Below are 21,821 nucleotides of genomic sequence, written 5' to 3' on the forward strand. Positions count from 1 at the left end.
ATAGTGAAAATTTAAAGTTTAAATTTTTTTTTTTCGAAATTTTGCTTATCCGCAAAACAATTATATTCATATCCATTTTAAAAGTTAAAATTAAAAAAATATCTTTGATTATTGGTTTTGATTGGAGTTTTTAAAAAATTGATCCACATTGAAACATTGATTTTCAAATTGACAATTTGATTTTAATATCATTTTCTTTTTCAAAGTTGGTTGATGAACTTTTCATTGATCAATTATGTTATCTTTATTAAAGGTAGAAAATTGTCATTAAAATATCAATGATATGTTTAGTTATCATAACATGTAATACATTTTTATTATTCATTATTTACCACATCAACATTTTGACTAAAGGTATTAATAAATGATGCAAAATATTTGATAGAAATAAAATTTATGTAATCATAAGTTTTTTTTTCTATAAATACTAAATCATTAAAAATAATATAATTTGGAGAGCAAATTACATTTTAACTCATCTATTAAAGAAGAGAGAAAAATATTGTATTTTATTATTTACCTCATAAACATATATCTAACATACATATATTTTTATCCCTTATTGCTTGGAATTATGACATGTGGACTGCCACAAATATATCCTTCATTTGTCATGTAAGACCATTGAGTTATCATATATTTATTTTAAGTTATCAAATCATTTAACCTTAATTATATATAAATCTTATTTAAATTCTTAATGTAAGTGATCGATTGTTTCCCCTACTCATTATTATCTATTTATTATTTTAAATTTTCAGACTACAAAATATATATATATATATATATATATATTCATCTAACCTTTGATTGTAAGTATAAATATTTTTTTTATTTAATTTTTTTAAAAATACATTCTCTATATTGAAAGGTTTAGTGAGTACATTCATCCGTATAAGTGATCTCTTATATGGATATTAATTGTCAAATTTTAGGTTATAACTCTTTATCTCTTTCTTCTCTCAAATTCTTTTTTGTTTCTTGCATTTGTTTTTGAAAAAAAAAAAATTTCTCCCTTTCTATTGAAACCTAAAAACATAACAATCTTTCTCTGATTTGAATAATCCATTCAAACAAAAAAAAAAATCCATTATTTTAGAAGGAATTATCAAATATAGAATTTGTTTAATAATCATTTAATCACCTATTTTTCATTTAGGTTACTTGCAATTTCTCTTATAATGCTAGTATTTTTTTTCTTTTCCTAATTATAAAAACTGTATTTTTTGTTATATTACTATCATTTCGTTATAGTTTGATTTAATAGTAAAAATTTTAATGAAAAACATGAAATAAATCACAACAATTGATTAGTAAGTTTTTAATTTTTTTTAAAATTTTTGAATATGAAATGAGTAAGAAATTTTATTTGAGATTGTGATTTAGTTATTAATTTAACTAAGATTCATTTATCTTTTTTAATTGTGAAAAATATGACTTTTTTTATTTATTTATATCCATTATAATTTTTTCACTTTTAAAATTTATGAGATACTTGAAATGTGTAAAAAAAGTCTTTATATTTATTTTACCTTTTGAAATATATATTTTACTGCTGCAGTATATATTAGATAATAAAATGATAAATTACAGCAATGCGCGAATTATTATGTTATATATATTTAAATAAAGAATCAACTTCGAATCTTTTTTTTTCAATTTAAAAAAAAAAATTTGAAAAGATGAATGTTGTAGTTAAAACTAAGCTATCTTATTCCCACTTTCTCATGATGGATTGCTTGAATCATAGGAGAATTTATAACAAACAAGGCTAACATCCAACGTGCCGTGTGATTTAGGCTAATCAAATTATGATTATACTTTGTCATTTATTTCATGAAGACAATATTAACGTCATTGCTCTTGGAAAAAAAAAATAAAAATAAAAAATGAATTTGCCATTTGACACTTAACATCTTATCTCTTTGCAACCCACAACTTAGCATAGATGTGGAAAGTTTACTAACTATATGGATTATCCATTGCAGCTTCCTTTTGTCCTATTTTGCACCACTAACAAATTAGCAATACAAAAATGTTATGATCATCATTATTTTTTAATTACAATCTAATTAAGAAAAAATATTTTTTTATAACATTATTACACGTGTTTGACCGTATAATTTATTGATAGAATATTGTATTCTTAATTTTATTAATCATTTCATAAAAAAAATTTAACAATCATAATTCAATCTCTTACAATCTAATATATATAAGATTATACATATCTTAAAAATTATAGGTACAATCGAATAATACTCAATATATATGCATGTAATATTCTCTTCAACCGGGTATATAGTAGGGTAGGGCATATTTAAAGGTAGATTAGTAATTTAAAAAAAAAATCCAATGCTCATGGGATTTAAACGTAAAATTTAAATATTTCAAATCTTTTTTTTTTCATGTCTTTGAAATAATTTCTCATTGACAATTAAGGGAAAATATTAGAGGTACTTCCATTTTTCATCTTTCATTGTCAACATGATTTTTACTACTTTTTATATTGACCTCTTGAGTAAATATTTATTTTGATGAATGATTTTTTTATTAGAGGGACAATGATTTTCACAACTCATTTTACAAAATTTTCCAATTGTCTTTTTTTTTTTTTTTATCCAATGTTGATAATAATTTCAAATCAAATAGACTTCAAAAGGTTGTTAAAGTGATTTCCTTTCCTTTTTTTTCCTTTATTTCTGATAGATTTTTTTGGGTAAAAAGAGGAGTGCATGTTTTTTTATTATACTTTTCCAATTTAAATATATTTAATGTGATAGAAGGTATCTCATGCTTTATTTGAGTCTAATCCCTTCATATTGAAGGATTTTAAAAATATATATCCCATATCGATATGATACACTCAAGATTTTATTATTAAAATATATATTTTTTTGTAGGTTTGAGTAAGTGCTTCTCCTCTTCCTTTATATCACCTTTGATAAGAAAGATTTTAAATTTAGGAAAAGAATTATAACTTTTAAATTATGAGGAAGTTATGGTTAAAAATTAACTTCAGCCTACACAAAGTTATATACAATACGATAATTTAATATAAATTTTTCATTGAAAATTTTTTTTCAATCGTAACTACAATAATATTTTTAATCGTAATTATAGTAATTTTTATTATTATTTTCAATCTTATCATCAATCCAAATGGAACTAAATCATACTATATGAAAATATATAGATTTCTCTACAACAAATATTTAATAAATAAGAAAATCAGATTGATATGATTTTTATACTTTTAGCATTTGGTTACAAAATGCAAAGCCATAATTAATCAATATAAGATATTAAAAAGTTTGTACTCTTCTTTATAGTTGATATCTGCCTATCAAATTTTGAGTTAAAAGGTGTATAAATCCAATCATACAAAGTGTAGAATTTTTAAGGACTTCAAAAACAAAATTCTACCTTAAAAAAAAAGTACATTTATTATTATTATTTTTTGCTAGATAAGAATTGAAAATATATCATAACTAACACTTACATTATTGTGTTTCAAGCTTTGAAATTGGATTGGTGGACCCAATGAATTAAACCTTCAATAATTGCCTAAGAAGATATGACACAATATTTCAAAAAAAAAAAAAAAAAAGAAGAAGAAGATATATATGACACAATAACATTAACAAATGTTTTTAAATGCACCAAAGAGATCATTTTTAGGTTAGACCCACAAAATTAAATTTACAAGCCTAACTGAATTTTCATGAGATAAGAATCTTCACCAAATAAACCCAAAAACAAGAAAAATTGAGCAAAAGAGAAAGCTGGGAGAGAGTAGCAGATCAGTCTGTCCCACTGATATTACATTATGAAAACCAATCAATAATTCCAAAGGGTCGAGAGATTTTTTTTTTTTTAATAGTTGAAGTTATTAAGAATTAAATTGAATTATGGTTATTGAATTCAAGAGTTAAAAATTAGAATTTAATTTAGTTTATTTATACAATTTCTTTTAAAAAATTAGCATTCAATAAATTTAAAATTCAAATATCAACATTATAATCTTTTTTTTTTATCTTCAAATTACGTCTTTTCATGTTTAAAAAAAAATTAAGAATTAAATATTTTATTAATAAATTACATAACTGTTGATTCGAGAGATATATTTTAGTTATAACATTTTAAAGATAAATTCCCACCTAATTTAATCTAATAATTTCAATCAATTTTGACCCAACCATAAGAAGATAGGGGAAAAGTTTTGTTGGTTGCTAGTCATCTTCCCCACCATACAAAAAACTTGTCTCTTTCTCAATTTGAAATGAAACTCAACTTTGTTTATTATACCATGTAAAAAATAAGTGACTATGCACTGTTATTACTTATTTCAACTAATTATCTCTAATGCATGAATCTTGGAAAGTTATTGTTTGGTGATTTTGATATGTTTCATTGTTTTGAACTTTAGATTTCTGGATCAAGAACATTGCAAAAATTGCCAATTAAGCTATAGCTAACATTGCATGATGTTTGCTGCAATTGAGAGGTGACCACGATTCGATACGTAATACCATCTTCATATGTATTTGAATGTAAATAGATGGATTAAGAGTTTAAGAATAGATTAAGAAATTAAAAAAAAAATTGTCAAAGATAAAAAGCTAGTCTAACCAACCCAATACTTTAATTACCTTGATCCAAATTACCTAATCAAATTTATCACATTTTTTTAATCTTGAAAAATAGTTAGGAAGAATTACTGGATGTCAGTGCTGGATCATTTTGTTTAAGTAACAAAATGTGGATATACACAAATATTCAGTTTTAGTGACATTGCATTTCAACATTTTTTTTTTTGGTAAAAAGGAGGTTATGACAAAAAAAAAAATAATTTTACAAATATTAAAATTTAGATATCAAATTTATTAATTATCATCACTTAAAAATAATTACATGAATCCGTTTAATTAAATTCCGGATTAACATTTTGTTCAATGATAAGTACATATATTTTATACTTACAAAATTAAGTTCAAAAAATTTTATTAATATTTCTTTATATATATATATATATAATAACCACTAAAATGGGATTTAAATAAAACTAATCAACAATTTTAGATTGATATATTATGAACTTTATAAAAGAGCAAAGCTGGTTGCTATTAGTTAAGATTTAATTTTTAAGATTTTAAACCGATGTATGTGTTATTAGAGTTGCCATTAAATCAAACCATGATTAGCATAATTATTGATTTTACTTTTTTGAGTTAGTGAACTCAAATCTTATCTTTTTTTTTTTTGTCTTTATAAAGTTCTAATTTGTATATTAATGTCAACAACTCAAATGAAATGACAACATTTTTAGTTGTTTTATCTAAAATGTTTAATCTTTTTTTTTTTGTTTGAAAATATGATCTTACATGCAAAGTAATAATTCTTTCTTATCTCATAAACTCCACTCTACAAAATTTATTTAATTCAAAATGATTTGAGTAAACTGTTTCACGTTTTTTTTCTTATAGAACAAATCTCAGTACGAAAATAAAAAATATATAAATATTAAGATTTAAATTATAAATTTATTAAATATTATTTTTTTAAAAAAATTGCATTATTTAATTAAATTAGATTTCGGATCCAAGTTTTTTACATTTTTTTCTTGATCTTTAAGGGAGTAGCCACATTTCATTTCATCCAAGAACAAGCTGAAGCATCAAATAATCAGAAGAAAAAAATTTTTTTTTTCCTTTTTCGTTTGGTTTAAACCATATTTTACTCACTAATGGTTTGATTTGGTAGTTCAAAGATATGACTTTGTTTTAAAAAATCAACTATAATAAATAAAATAATATATATTTTGTCTTCAGCTGATTAACCTAGTGGTCAAGACAACCTTCTCCCCTCCCCTTAATGTAGGGCTTTGTCACCCTTTAAATGATAATATATATATATATATATATATATATATTTACAATACAAGGAACTTTATTTAATCATATACCATTTAAACATTTGGATTATGGGCTGTTACATGCCATATTTATTGCATCTTAACTCATTTTTTCTTTTTGTTACATTAAATTATATATAAATATTTTGTATATGAAAATTTGAAGTTATATATTGAGAGATAATTTTTTTTTTCACTGGCAAATCCAATCCAATTCAATATATCTAAATTTGAATTTAGAAATTGAAGTTCATTCTTATTTTAGTATGAAAGCTCAAGTTTTAACTCTTAAGGTAATGTTTGGTACACAATATATGATAAGATAAAATAAGATTAGATTAAATAATATAATTTTATTTTATATTTGATATATATGTAAAGATTAGAATAAGATAATTTATTTATTTATAAAAAATATTCTTCTTCAAAATTTATACAATTTAAATTATTGATATAATTTTTAGGGGTATAATTAAATATGTAAATTTAATCTTATGAATTAAAAATAATTTTTTTCACTTGGGGAGGATTAAATAATCTTATGCCAAGAGTATATTATTTTTTTTTTTGTAATTCCTATCTCTTTTTTTAGATACAAATCAAATATGATATAAAATAATTATCATTTTATCTTATTAATAATCTTATACATTAAACATGACCTAACATAATATATGAAATTTATATATAGTATTAAACAAGGCCATGATCATATAGCTAGGCATGGGTTATGGATTAATGAGGATGTGAACTGGGCAAGAGGTTCCATCATTTCTTTATGGTTTTGTGTGTGATGACTCAAATGGTTTCTTTAATGAATAATTAAGAATCTTTATTAAAAAAAAAAAAAGTCCACAATCTACTTATCAAAAAGAAAATGCCAACAAATTAACTTTTTTTTTTTTAAATAGGAGGTTAATAAAGTAGAAATTCAAACTAGGTGGGCACATACTTCATTTTTTGTATTCTTAAAATAATCATGATTATGAGTAAAAGTCTATTTGAATAAGCGGTAAGATTAGTTTTGATAAGATTAAAAAAAATAATAAAAGTAAAATTAATTACTATAGCAGATTGGTTATTGTAATGGTGATATTAAAATTAATAGTAAAATATACGTTTAGATGTAAAAGTAACGTGGCGGTAACATGAAGTATAATAAAAATAGAAAATTATTATTAAATATATTAGATTAAAATTATATTAATAAATTTTATAATATATTTGATATTTATAAATTTAACAAATAATTAAAAATTAATAAATTTATTTTTTATTGAATCATAATTTTTTTAAAAATTAATAATAATATATTTATCCATAAATATATAGTTATATAAATGTAAAGATATATTTGTCCATTATTATAATTTTAAGAGTAAAAGAGAAAGAAAACATGAAAAAATTGGGATAATATTGAAAAAGAGAATTGTAATAAGCAAAAAAACTTTCACTGAAAGGGACACTGTTTGATATGAAAATGGGATTTCAGTGTGAATTTTTTTGTAACAATCATACCATAGTTTATTACTTGAATAGGGTTGGCAGCCCAATCCATTCTCGATGAGTTTTGATCCAATCCGACCTTATAAGTTTTTTTTTTTTTTTGAAAATTGAGTTTTTGGTCAAGTCGAGTCGGGTAATGTAAAAAAAAATCAAGATCGGGTTCGAGTTTTAGGTGAACCCGACCTAATCCGACCTGATATTATATAAAAATTAATTTTTTATTATTTATTTAATTATTTAATTATATATTTATATTTAAAAAATAATATTTTATATTTAAAAAATAATATTTTATTAATTTTGGGTCTAGTGTGGTTTATACAATATTAGGTCGGGTCAGGTTCGGGTATGAAAAAAAATTAAAAAAATTTCAAATCTAGTCTAATTCAATTTTTATGATTATAAAATTGAGTCGAGTTTGGAACAAACAAAAACTCGTCTTAACTCGACTCATTGCCAACCTTATACCTAAACGTCTTGCTACAACATGATTGCACAAAAAATCATATAATCGCGCTAAAACATGACTCTAGTGACATTCAAATCAAACCTAAAACTTAACTTTTTTAGTTAAACTACTTTTTTTTTAAAAATAGATATGAAAATTTAAAATATAATAAAAAATAACATAAAAAATATATGAAAAAGATATAAATTAAAATTTTAATAAAAATAAATTTTTTTATTTTTTATTAACATAAATTATAATACATAATTTTAAATTAAATATTGCTTTACATTTTATTAATTTTATATAATATAAATACATAAATTAGCTTATATGAAAAAATAGGATAGGCTTCAACCTTTAGTAGCTAGAATATTTTAAAGCCTTTTGTTACTGAAAAAAATAACTTTATATTAATAAGTGATTGATTTAATTAATTAAAATTTATTTTTTTCGTTTAAGAGATTCTGAGTTTATGTTTTATTAATAATTATTTATTAAAATTATTTTAAATACATGATTTAAAATTATTTTTTTTAAAATTTATAGATATGATATATCTTATTCAGATAAAAAATAATCTATTTACCCACAAATTTTGCGTACAAAAAAAAAGTTGCCTATTTCTTTGACTGTCCAAAGAAACAACCAAGGGTAATTTCTGTAACTTCCCAACATCCCCACCTAAAAAGTAACCAAAAAAGAGTAGAGTTTTAGATGAATAAATTCTATTGTATTTATTTTATATTAAATATATGTAAAATATTTGTAAAAGCACATATAATATAAAAATTATTATATTATTATAATTTTAAATATAACATATATTTTTATTTTTATCAAACTTATTGTAATTTTTATTACAATTTTAAATAACATCATTTCATATTTTTTTTATTATTTTTTATTAGGTCATTCTGTTTGAAATTGTAGGCTTACTTTCAAACTGATTTATTTATTTTTTATTTTTTTATGTTGGGAGTGACCTCTCCAGAGATAAGAGATACCAACCAAAATCATTTTGTTTGCTAAAATTTTTTTTCTTCAACATCTTGTTCTTCTTTCATGTTAAATCTTATTATAGGATTGTAGAAAAACTATGAAAAGAACCAAAATTTTTTTTCTCTCTCTTTCTAATATTGATAGCTAAAAAAAAGTTCAACAGTTATATTTAACAATACATTTTTCATCCTATGTCTTTAAAATGTCAGCATTTTAGCTACAGAAGCTTTCTCCAAGTTCCTCCTTTTTTGTTAAAAACAATTTCTTCAACTATCTGCTTCTTCTCATTACCGACATGTCTGCTAAATCCAAGTAAGTTCCACTTTTTTTCCTGCTTATCTCTTTCTAATATCATGCTTTCTTCCTTAATTATTTGATTTTTGACTAGATCTGACATGGGTTTTTTTTTTTTAAATTCTTTGTTGGACTGCTTGTTTTTGGTTTCCTTTCTTTTCATTTGATATTTTTTATCTTAAATTCTGGGATTATGTTTGATCTGCTTTTTGATGGCTTTTTTAGGGATTATGTTTTGTTTTCTTGTAATTTGAAATTTAAACACTCAAATCTCTATCTTCTTTTTTTCACTCAAGTTCTCACCTTTTTTAGTCAATTTTGTTCTTTGATTCTCTTTCTCAAATGGGTTTTATTCAATTTTGGTGTATTCATAATCCTTGCCTTCTTTCATGAGTGCTTTTACTTAGTTCTTTTGCTTATGGGGTTGGATATTGTCTTCAGTTTATTTCTCTCAATTTCCAAATTTGTTATTTAAAATGCATGTGTATTCATGTATCACTTTAATAAAGTAATTTGATCTTAGTAAATTATGTAGAAAAAAGTTGCCATATTGGACATAGATCCATCTTTAATTTGATTTCTGCATGAATTTTGTTTATATTCTTTGCATTGTGTGTTCTAAGTAATGGGAATTTGATCCTATGCTCAAAATATGACACTTTAAATATTTAAACAGATCCAGTTTATCTGATACTCCTAGCAAGGTTTCACCAGCAACACCTAGAGTGGCAAGTAAAGTAAGCAGGGGACTACCTAAATCAGAACCTGATTCACCCTCTCCCTTGCTGACTACTCGCCATTCAGCTGACCGGTCCCTGAGATCATCTCTTAACTCGAAGCCTGCAATTGATCGTAGATCACCAAAGGTTGCCACCGGGAGTGAAGTAAGTTTTTTAGTCAGTGCTGTCAAATATTACTGCATTTGATCTTACACATTTTTTGGTACAAGAAGTAATTTTCCGACTCACGAAAAATTAAAGATTAAAAGGAATTTATTGATATAAGATTCTTGTTGAGAGGATGCTGAAGCAGGGAAAGTTTTTTCTTGATGTTTCAAGATAATGTGTTGTATTTCAAGTATTTTTTAGAAAAGAAGTTTTATTTTGACTTTTAGGAGAAATAAAATGTGTTATGAAACATTTTGTATCCTTTGATATTTGGAGAGGAAAACTGGTTTTGGAAAAGAGAAACAAACATTCATCTTAATTATGAAACTAATGGAATTGCATTTGCATTATTGATTGGTTTGGTTTTTCAGAAACCACAAACACGGGTGGGTAAGGGATTAGAATTGCAGGCTCAATTGAACTCAGTGCAGGAGGATTTAAAGAAAGCAAAGGAGCAAATATTGTTGATTGAGAAGGAGAAGGCACGAGCAATTGATGAACTGAAAGAAGTGCAGAAAGTAGCTGAAGAAGCAAATGAAAAGCTTATGGAGGCCTTGGTTGCACAAAAGCGAGCTGAAGAGAGCTCTGAGATTGAGAAGTTCCGGGCTGTTGAGTTGGAACAGGCAGGAATTGAAGCTGCTCAGAAGAAAGATGAACAATGGCAGAAAGAAATTGAATCTGTGAGGAACCAGCATGCTTTGGATGTGGCTGCTCTTCTCTCTACCACTCAGGAGCTACAAAGGGTGAGGCAGGAACTGGCCTTGACTTGTGATGCGAAGAACCAAGCATTGAACCATGCTGATGATGCAACCAAGATTGCTGAAATCCATGCTGAGAAGGTGGAGATTCTTTCAGCTGAATTAGTCCGGTTGAAGTCCTTGCTTGATTCAAAGCTTGAAAGAGAGGCTAATGAAAGGAACGAAATGGTGTTGAAGCTTATGGCAGAGATAGAGTCTTTGAAACAAGAACTTGAGAAAGCGAAGGCCTATGAGGAGAAGTTGATGGAAAAGGAGGCTTTCATTGAACAACTTAACATTGATCTAGAAGCTGCGAGAATGGTTGAATCTTATGCACGCAATGTAGTAGAGGAATGGAAAAATAGGGTTGAAGAATTAGAAATTCGGAATGAGGAAGCAAAGAAGTTGGAAAGATCTGCATCAGAATCTCTGGACTCAGTCATGAAGCAATTAGAGAGCAACAATTATTCATTGCATGAGGCAGAATCTGCAATTGCTACGCTTAAAGAGAAGGTGGGATTATTGGAAATGACAATTGGTAGACAAAGAGGGGATCTTGAGGAATCAGAACTTCGCATTAATATGGCTAGGGATGAAACTGCAGAAATGGCAAAATTGGTTGAGTCTCTAAAGTCTGAGTTAGAAACAGTGAAAGAAGAAAAGAACCAAGCTTTAAATAATGAGAAGGTTGTGGCTTCCAGTGTTCAAACTCTTTTGGAAGAGAAACACAAACTTATTAATGAGTTGGAAAATTCTAGGGATGAGGAAGAGAAGAGCAAGAAAGCAATGGAAAGCTTAGCTTCAGCCTTACATGAAGTTTCTGCAGAAGCTAGGGAGGCTAAGGAGAAGCTTTTATCCAGCGAATCCAAGCATGAAAATTATGAGACCCAGTTAGATGATCTAAGATTGGTCCTGAAAGCAACAAATGAGAAGTATGAAACCAAGCTTGATGATGCAAAAAATGAGATTGATCTTCTTACAAATACCATTGAACAGTCCAGGAAAGAATACCAGAATTCCAAAACTGAGTGGGAACAAAAAGAACTGCATTTAGTAGATTCTGTAAAAAAATCGGAAGAAGAAAATGCTTCTCTCGAAAAAGAAATTAATGGGCTGGTAACTTTGCTTAAACAATCTGAGGAAGAAGCTTCTGCATCTAAGGAGGAAGAAGCTCAGTTGAAGGAGAGCCTAAAGGAAGTTGAATCTGAGGTGATTTATCTGCAAGAAGCTCTAAAGGAGGTCAAGATTGAGAGCATGAAATTGAAGGAGAGTTTGTTGGATAAAGAAACTGAAATTGAACAGTCCAGGAATGAATACCAGAATTCCAAAACTGAGTGGGAACAAAAAAAACGGCATTTAGTAGATTGTGTAATAAAATCGGAAGAAGAAAATGCTTCTCTGGAAAAAGAAATTAATAGGTTGGTAAATTTGCTTAAACAATCCGAGGAAGAAGCTTCTGCATCTAAGGAGGAAGAAGTTCAGTTGAACGAGAGCTTAAAGGAAGTTGAATCTGAGGTGATTTGTCTGCAAGAAGATCTGAAAGAGGTCAAGATTGAGAGCATGAAATTGAAGGAGTCTTTGTTGGATAAAGAAACTGAATTGCAGAGTGTCATTCAAGAAAACGAGGAACTCCAAGCTAGAGAAGCTGCTTCTCTTAAGAAAGTTGAGGAGTTGTCTAAGTTGTTAGAAGAAGCTACAATCAAAAAGCAAAGTGATGAAAATGGTGAGCTAACTGACAGTGAGAAGGACTATGATTTGCTGCCTAAGGTGGTTGAATTCTCAGAAGAAAATGGACATGGAAGTGAAGAGAAGCCCGAGTTAGAGATCCCATTGGAGCAGCCCGACAAGCACAAAAGAGAAAATTCTCTGGAGGTAAATGATGGCTCAAAAGATGAGGCTCTTCAAGCAGATACTGCCAAAATGGGGAATGTGAATGGAAAAGTGAAGGAAGATGAGAAAGAAAAAGAGGATGATTCAGTTGAAGTTGAATTTAAGATGTGGGAGAGCTGCAAAATTGAAAAGAAAGAATTCTCACCAGATAGAGAACCTGAGCGAGAATCCTTTGAGGAAGAAGTGGAGTCAAAGGTGGATGGCAATGAGGGCTTTGATCAGATAAATGGTTCGACAGTAAACATCGATGATGGTGGAAACTCACCATCAAAGCAGCAGCAACACAAAAAGAAGAAACCCTTACTCCGTAAATTTGGGAGCCTACTGAAGAAGAAAGGAAGTAGCAACCAGAAGTAGATAATGAAATCAGCCACGGCATGACTTAGCCTACCAGTAGGCAGGTATATTGGATAATATCTTGCAGCTGAATGTGTTTTGCTTCATTTGTTTTTGCTTAATGTTCTCAATAGGTTTTGAAACTGAAGAGGCTTGTATCATGTTTAGTTTCTTAATTTTTTTTTCCTCTTTTAAAAATTTTTAAATTTGATTCACCATTTTGGATAGTATGTTGTATGTGATGGAGACAAATTTTTTTTTTGTTTTGCTTGTTCTTCTTATCTAAAAGTCATGAAAAGGGTTTGTCTTGAATTGTATTTCAATGTGCTTTCTCTATGTTTTACAAGTAAATGTTATGCATTTATCATTGGTAAACTTAGTTTTATATGCCATTTTTGAATATTATAATAATTATTTGTCATGGGTTTTTGAATAATGATGTTAGGGTATCAACTATCTAAATTTGATTATAAATAATATTTTTTTAATATTATATCTTTATTTATAAATTATTTATTATTAATGTAATATTTAACTAAATTAATTCATTAAATATTTTAATTATGATTTTTAACTTTAAATTATTTTTTATGAGTTAATTTTTATTTATTAATTTGATTTTTTAATAATATGCATTAAATTCAATTTTAAATTTGAGTTAGAAAGTGAAATCTTGACTTAATAAATAGTTATAAAATCTTTTGAAATTAATAAAAAAAAGTTGATTTTATTATTTTAAAATTAAAAAAATAATAAAATCTGATAAGTTTTTAATTAAATATTTTATCTCTTGAAGTTACGAGAGATGACAAAAAAGTTATCAAGTATCAATATTTAAGAGTTAAAACTCTTTTAAATTATACAAATAATGCTACCGATATTATTTAATTTTATCAAAATTTAATATGTTAATTAAAAAATCTCATCATGATAAATTAATAAAAAATATTTTCACAAAGAATTCAGTTTAGTTAAAATTATTATAAAATTTTAATAATCGATAATAAAAAATATTTATTAAAAAATAATGAATTTTAAATTTATATTAAAAATTATATTTACTATTTCATCCTTTATTTTAAATCTTATAAGATTTTTTAAAAAATCAAAGTAATAAAATTATTTTTTTATTAATTTTAAAATTTATATTTCTTCAATAATAACTTTTTCTATTTCACCAATTAATAAAATTTTTTTTAATAAACTTCTCCTTTTCATAATTTTTCTTCAAATTTGAGTTTTCGATAAATTATAAAACTTGTCAAAAATTCATAACTATATATAAATATCTAAAAATTTGTGAGAATAGTAATAAAGTAATTTTCCTTATAAAAAATATTGAAAAATTTTGTGAAGAGCAAAACATAAAGATATTAATGAATAGAGAATGAGATAATAAAGTATTTCTTATCTCATCCTTGAATTTATATATTATATTAATATTCATACACATATCTAATAAATATTATAAATTCATCTCTGTTTTCATTTTACGGATATTTAATGAATATAAGTAATATTTATATCTAAAAACTTTAAAAAAAAATAAAAGCCAAATTTTGATTTTTTAATTTTTATCTTAAATATTTAGATAACTTTTTATAAATATATTAATATATATTTTTAATAAAAATATGTTAATTTTAATCAGTTTAAAACAATAATTTATATTATTTAATAAAAAAATTATTTGCTAATTATATATATAATACAAATACGAGATAAATATCATATTACTTATTTGATACCTTATAAAAATTTAAAATTATATCTATTTTCATCAATATATTATAATGTAATACTTATTTTATTTTGAGTGAAAAATAAAATTTTTCATTAAAACTAGATAAATTTGATATTGTTGTATTTAAAAGCTCTCTTTTATTTAAACAACATCAAACTTTTTTGCATTTAACCAATTAAAAATTTTTCCACAAAATTAAAAAAATAAAACGTACGCACCGTCGATCTCTTTAAATTGTAACAGTCGAATCGAAAATATAGCACAATTGAAAAAAAAGAAAAAAAAGAAAAAAAAGGAAAGCGCAGCTGGCAAAAAAATCAAACTTGTTTACTTAACTCAAAAAATAAAAAATAAAAAATTATAAATGAAAAGTTTTGTTTTTTTACTTATATTTTCTTCTCCCTCTTCCATTTCTGCCGGTTTTCTCTCAGACCACTCTTTCCCTAATTCTTCAAATTCTCCATAACCACCATGATAACCCAAAATCCGATGTTAGAGCTCGTCTATCTCTTCCGATCTCGCTTTCCGATAGTGATTTTCATATACAAAACATGATTTTAGTTGTTTGCTCGGAAAAATGAGGTAAAATGTTAGGAAATACAATAAGGCTGGTGTTTTCCGTTACTGGTGATGGTGATTTTTTGTCGTTGTTGTTGAAGGATTGATACTGCTTGAGAAATGACAATGGCTGTGAAGAAAGTGGATTATGGGTTGTTCATGAGAGATTTGAAGATTCAGAGAGAGAGAGAGTGGGTGTAAGGGAGAAAGTGAAAGAGAGAAGAGGAAAAGGAAAAATCAAATAAATTTTTTTTAAAAAATTAAACAAATGAAATAATTTCCATTTGTCTTTGTTTTTTCAAGGTAACGACGCTTACCTTTAACATCTTCTTTTTCGATTAAAAAAGTCCAAAATTATTACAAATTAATAACATTTAATTTTTATTCAGATAAAATAATATATATATATATATATATATTTTGGTAAGAATAATATATGGTCCGAGCGTTTAGTTAGCTTAGTGGTTAAGGCGTTTCGTTGGTCTGGTCGGTTGGTAACTCTTAATATGACACGTGCTAGTCAACATGAAACCGCTTTCCCTCCCACGACACGTGCACAAAATAAAATTAAAATCCCGAAATTTCATATTTTTATTGTAACAAAAAAAAAATCTCGCATTTCTGTTCCAATTCCTACTATATTTTTAGTTTTTATATTTTCCGGCGAAAAAAAATCAGAAATAAAGACTCTACCATGTGGACGGAGATAATCTGCGGACTTGTCATTTACCGGTTGTTCCGCTATTTCTTCTACGGCGGCGACATTTTAGATGTGGAAACATCTGATTTTAATGCTATTTTCTCCGTCGCCGATCGGTACTATTCTTACAATTTCTACAGTTTTAATTTCTTTTTTTTTTTTCTTTTATAACTTTCTAATTAATTGTCCGAAAAGAAAGGTCAAACTTTCTTGATTTTAGTAGAGCTTGTTACTGACCTGAGGTTTAATTGTGTAAATATTACTGATTGTTATGGTTTGTTTGGTTTCCTGGAAAATTGGAATCTCGGAAAGAGCTTTTACTGGTATTTGTTTCTTCGCAATGGAAAGGGCTGTATACTTAGGCTTCCTTTGTTGTTGCTTTTATTATCTTGCTAATGGGTTTTGGAAGTTAAAAGGCAAGAATGCGTTTGAATGTGAAGAATAAAAAATTAACTTTTAGATTTTTTAAATAATGAAAATTTGATTTTACTTAGACTTGACAACTGCAAACATGATATGGTGACACGAAACAAACATGATATGAAAAAGACAAAAGGTTTAAAATTTTTACAAAATTCATATATGGATTTGGCAAAAAAAAAAAAAAAGATTTTATGTTTGGCTTGTTGACATGATTTTGACATGGTAATTTTCATGTTTTATTGGACATGAAATAGACAGATTCGGATACATGATTACACCATTACTATATGGAGTGGGAACAATTTATGTTTTTAACACGGGTTACATTATTTACTCATTTAATCATATACTATGTGTTACTTTTTAGTATAGCAAAAATCAAGAGTCTTAATTTATTTTGTTAGCTTATTTGGAACCGTAATGCACGTTAATGTTAAACTTAAAGCAGAATATTTTACTGAGTCGATCTTTCCATTTAATTTTCCCCTGATTTTCTAAGTTATCATGCTCAAATCCCCCCATTCCTCTAGTAACTGTTTCTTGTGTGCACCTTCGTTGTAGACTTGAAAAGCTCTATGGGGGAAAAGTGTATGTGGGGCTTAACATTCCGGATGCTGACACAGGTTCTCGACAGAATATTGATATGGTTCTTGTTACTAAAGGGTAAGTTAGTTCTGCATTCCAAATTAAATTCCATTTGCTTAGAGTATGTTTTTTTGTCTATTAGTTTTATATATAAAAAAGTTTTAATTGGCTTGTTTATGTTGCATATGAAGATGAAAATAAGATTGAGAATGAGATTTTTAGTAGTTTAAAGTTATTTTTCGTATTTTCATCTCTGTTTTATTGGTAGCAAGGATAGGATTCTGTAATGAATGGAGTTTTCTTTGATGTTCATTTTCTCTTACTTTTGTAATTTTATTTCTTGAAATTTTAATGCATTTATGCAGAGAGGCGGCAGTTATTTCTGTCAAGAATCTATCAGGTTTTGTTTCTATAAATGAGGATGGTAGCTGGACTTGTGAAGGTGGCAGTAGCCACAGGACAGAGCATCAACCTGATCCTGTAAGTCACCATGCTTAAATGTCTGCTTCTTCAGCAACTCAATGTATATTGTTTTTTCATGTTCATTATTAGTAGGGTGCCTGTTTTTTGCCATAAAAGCTTGTAGATGGGGTGTATTCTTAGCGTGGCTGATGCATTATTAACTGCATAAATGTAATAATTTCTCACTCTTCTCCATTCTCTTGAATATCTTTTTGTTGACAAGTACATGCACAAATGATAGTAAGTGCAAGCCTTAGAATGACTGTGTATAACTTCTCTACTGCCAGTGATATGGAAAAACATTCTTTCTTTTTGCCAAAAGAAACGCATTCCAACTTTAGAGAGCAGTGAAGATGATCATAATATATTTGTTGTTTCAGGTAGCAGAGGCTAAGAAACAAGCTTTAGTCCTTGAATCATATCTTGAACAAAGAGGAGTTGCTTTACCAGAAGGATATTTTTCTCACAAAGTTGTAATTCCCAATCCAAAATTCCGGTATATACTAAATAACTTTATTTCCTTTAAAACGAAATTCCTTATAAGAGTATGTACTGAATAATTTTCATTTGAAGTGCCATTTATAACAATTTTCCGTCCGAGGTTATCACTTATGATCAGTGGGTGCAACTAAAACCAGAAGCAAAAAGTATGTTATCTGGATGGATTAAGGATGCCTTTCGTGGTGGGAAGAAGGAGATGCAGGAATCTTTCCATCAGCAACTTAACTTTACCCTTAGCACAGTCCCCATGTGGGACAGGTTTGTTACTACATGTACCAAATAACTTTGATTTTAATTTTGTTCCCATAGGATTATATTTCTTATGCATATCATATCTTTTTTGGTTAATAATGTTGATAATGTACCTTACAATATGAATCTAATATTTTGTTACATAATTTTACTTCGTTTTCTCTACTTTCCCTGCATTAATTGCAAGATTCTCCATCCATTGGACACTTGGTAAAAAAATGATACTACAAAGAATATCTAACACAAGAAATTCTGAGTTAAGCATTAGGAATTAAATAGAATTAAGCTGTCCTCTCATCCTACCCATCCCTCCTATTTTGCAGTCATATAGGAAGATAATTTTTTTGTTACACTAGTATACTTCGTGATTCTTTTGAGCATTATATTCTCGTCATAGGCAATTTTAGCTTGAGAAAACTTGATTTTTCCATTATTTCTGCAGGCTAGAGCTTAAAGGTAGCAAATATGTTCTTGGAGAATTTCTGGAATTTAAAGGTAAGCAAGAGGATGTCCTGGCTTTGAGAAATATCAAGAGATCAAAAGTTAGTCGCCTTATCATCCAAAAGACTAGCATGTTTGGACTAGGTAATCACCGAAGTTTTATTGTACTCTGCATTTTTTAGTTCTTGTTTGCTTCTTTTAAAATATTTTTTCTTTTGGGATTATAAAATCTTTAAAATTCTCCTACAAAGTCATTTATAGTTATTCACTCGGCTTAAATGATAATTTTCATTTCTAGACGTGAATTAATAGGCTTAATATAAAATTAATTGTTACATTTGGGTATTGAAGTAGTAACAATAGTTGATGTTTGTTTCTAGATATCCTCATCCAATTCTGAGGAAAACCAGTAAACAAGAAGATTGTGATACCGGCGATGGTAAAATACCAGTAGAATTAATTTTGGAAATTATTATTTATAATAACAAGTGCTGTTTCCTAATAATAAAGTGAAAACCCACATGAATACTACTGTTGAAATTATTGATGGATGGGGATACGTTAAATGAAGTTCTTAAGCCAAAGCTTCTTTCTTCAAGGATCATGATATGATCAATATGATGATGGTAGAAGTTATAGGTCTTACTGGGAGCAAATGGATTTAAGAATTGAGAACTAATGCTGGTTTTAATTAGATCCAACAATTACTGCACCTCATTCTCTGCATTCTCCAAATCATAGAAATTCAAAGAACTTAATAGTTTCTGGTGTAATATGGAGTTACTAGAAGATTATTGCAAAAACATTGTACATAATGTATATGGACATTATCTACTGGTTCACTACTATTATCATATTTTTGTATAATCTTCTTATACCTCTACACAATTTCCTTGGTGATGCAGCCCCTTCAAAGCTCCAGGTGATGTACTCTCCTCGAGATTATCGAAGTGATGGAGCTTCAGCTTCTGAGTGGAAGGAAGTAACCATAAGATCAAGTACTGAGGTCATGTTCCAGCCTCAAAATTCTACCAAAGTCCGCAAGTACAAGTTTTCGTCCATCACGTCTATGTCACTAAGTGCCTAAGTAAATCTCAAATGAAGACTATTTATGTCATCTTTGTGTGATAATGAATCAGATTGTTAAAAAAAAAAAAAAGCCAGTTCTATATATGCATCAAATTGTTGTTCATGTAGGTTTAATGTATATGGTATAGTGGGTATACTATTTGATGAGAACAAATCCTAAAAGAAGTTGATGTGAACATTACTGTGCTGAGGGAAATATATGTAAAATTTTCTATCCTTGAGCCAATTCTGTTGGATGATAGTGTTATCTTTTATAACATTTTCATAGGTTGCTAATATTGAAGAAAGCACAGAAAGAATTCTTGCTTTTTGAAAAAAGAAAACTAAAATCCCTTTGTTTTATGACCAAAAAGCCCGAAATCCTGAACATTAATAGGAACTGGAAATCCTAATCACAGGAGGAGAATCAGTGTAAGTAGGAAATCCTGTACATAAATACATCTTTCTTTCATGGCATTTGTATAAACAAAGATATGGCTTCCAAGAGCTACGTTTCCCTCTCTCAGCCTCTCCACTACTTTGAGTTGCCTCGTTGGTCAGCATCAATATTCCTGAGAAAAAACCACCAATGTGATGATGATCCAAACTCGTCCACCACTCCTCAGACAATGCCTAATGATGATCAGAGTGTTGTTCCACAGAAAAGGAAGAGAGTGGTCCGCCGTGTAGGTGCGGCTGCAAAGGAGGAGGAAAAGAAGAAACGTTTGAGTATTACGCTGTCCAAGGAAGAGATTGAAGAGGACATTGCAGCTATCACAACCTTGGCAGGAAAGAAGATAGCAAGAAAGCCCAAGAAAAGATCCAGCACAAAGCTTGATATTCTGTTTCCAGGTTAGCCTGTAAGTTTCCATGTATCCATACAAGGTTAGTCATACTGATAGCCATAGCAATAGCAATGGTGGCTTAATAATTAATTTCCTTGATTTGATTCTGATTTCTTTATGCCTCAGCCTGGAAACGTAGGAAACAAATTAAAACGATGAGAACTCGTAGTTTTAATGGGTTTTTGTGCATATCTTCCGGTTTATCCTTATATTGTAAAAGAGTGGAATTTGATGTATTAATACCTTATTTTTGGAAATATAATATTAAATTAAAATTCTAAAAAATATGTTTTAAAAAATTTAAAACTTAAAAGTTTAAAAATCTTATTTGTTAAATTTTTTTATTTTTTTATTTTATTAAAAATAATAATCAAAATTGAATTAATTTGACCAAAAAAATAAATAAGAGAATAATTTTAGGACAGGGAGAGTATGTTTTATTGCTTCCCAATTAAAGAGAATGATTATGCTATGTTTGATTCATTTATCCTGAAATTATGTGCCACTATCTTATCTCGATTTTATGTTTATTTGATTAATAATATACAAAAATCATATGTTTATTTGATTAATAATATACAAGAATCATATATTAAAATTATATTATATAAAAAAAATGCTAGAGACAATCATCCCAACAATTGCCCTTCAACATCAAAAGAAAATATGATAATTTTATATATTTATATTATATTTAATATGTATAAAAATAAAATTATTGTATTAAATTTGTATTAACACATCAAATTATATGAAACATACTTTATTTAAATTATATATATATATAATTTTTATTAAAATTTTTAATGTCATTTTTATTTTTATTTTCATAATTTTTTTAGCACATCATATTTAAAAAATCAATAAAAATTAAGAACCCATGCACTCTACTCTCAGCTTTTAGATAGTCAAATTTTTACTGTATTGTGTTTTCCTCTCAAATATTTTCATAAAGATTAAAATACCCTTATGTTACATTAGTCCTTTAAAAATATATCATATTTTTTATAAGATGAACCTTACAAATGATCTTGAATTATAATGAAACACAATATGATCATCTATAGGTTACATTTTATTATTAATCTTTTATTTTACTTAAAAATATATGCATAAACATCAAGAATCTTGCACATAATATCTGTATATCAATTAAGGATAAATTTTTTTTAAAAGAATAAGAGTAAATAGTTTCTGTAGTCTTTAAATTGCATATTATTTTAGTCTT

At 27.0% G+C, this 21,821-nt stretch overlaps 2 protein-coding genes across 3 annotated transcripts; both read left to right on the forward strand.

Moving 5' to 3' along the window:
- Positions 1-9,104: 9,104 nt before the first annotated feature.
- LOC111296369 (WEB family protein At3g02930, chloroplastic) lies at positions 9,105-13,331 on the forward strand. The gene is made up of 3 exons (XM_022890641.2): positions 9,105-9,182; positions 9,841-10,048; positions 10,423-13,331. Exons 1-3 carry the CDS (start codon positions 9,166-9,168, stop codon positions 13,033-13,035), a joined length of 2,838 nt encoding a protein of 945 aa, XP_022746376.2. The 5' UTR covers positions 9,105-9,165; the 3' UTR covers positions 13,036-13,331.
- Positions 13,332-15,886: 2,555 nt separating this feature from the next.
- Positions 15,887-19,995, forward strand: LOC111297036 (uncharacterized). 2 transcript variants are annotated; one of them, XM_022891615.2, is made up of 7 exons: positions 15,894-16,132; positions 17,001-17,102; positions 17,390-17,504; positions 17,867-17,982; positions 18,060-18,245; positions 18,682-18,824; positions 19,586-19,995. In XM_022891615.2, the coding sequence occupies exons 1-7, from the start codon at positions 16,011-16,013 to the stop codon at positions 19,765-19,767; spliced, it is 966 nt and encodes a 321-aa protein (XP_022747350.2). In that variant the 5' UTR covers positions 15,894-16,010; the 3' UTR covers positions 19,768-19,995. The 2 variants fall into 2 exon arrangements, with proteins under 2 accessions (XP_022747351.2, XP_022747350.2); XM_022891616.2 differs by lacking the exon at positions 18,060-18,245 and having other exon boundaries at positions 15,887-16,132.
- Positions 19,996-21,821: the final 1,826 nt, after the last annotated feature.

Source organism: Durio zibethinus, chromosome 12, assembly GCF_047325235.1.
Source record: "Durio zibethinus cultivar Kanyao isolate XHJ-2024 chromosome 12, ASM4732523v1, whole genome shotgun sequence".
In the NCBI taxonomy this organism is placed as follows: Eukaryota; Viridiplantae; Streptophyta; class Magnoliopsida; order Malvales; family Malvaceae; genus Durio; species Durio zibethinus.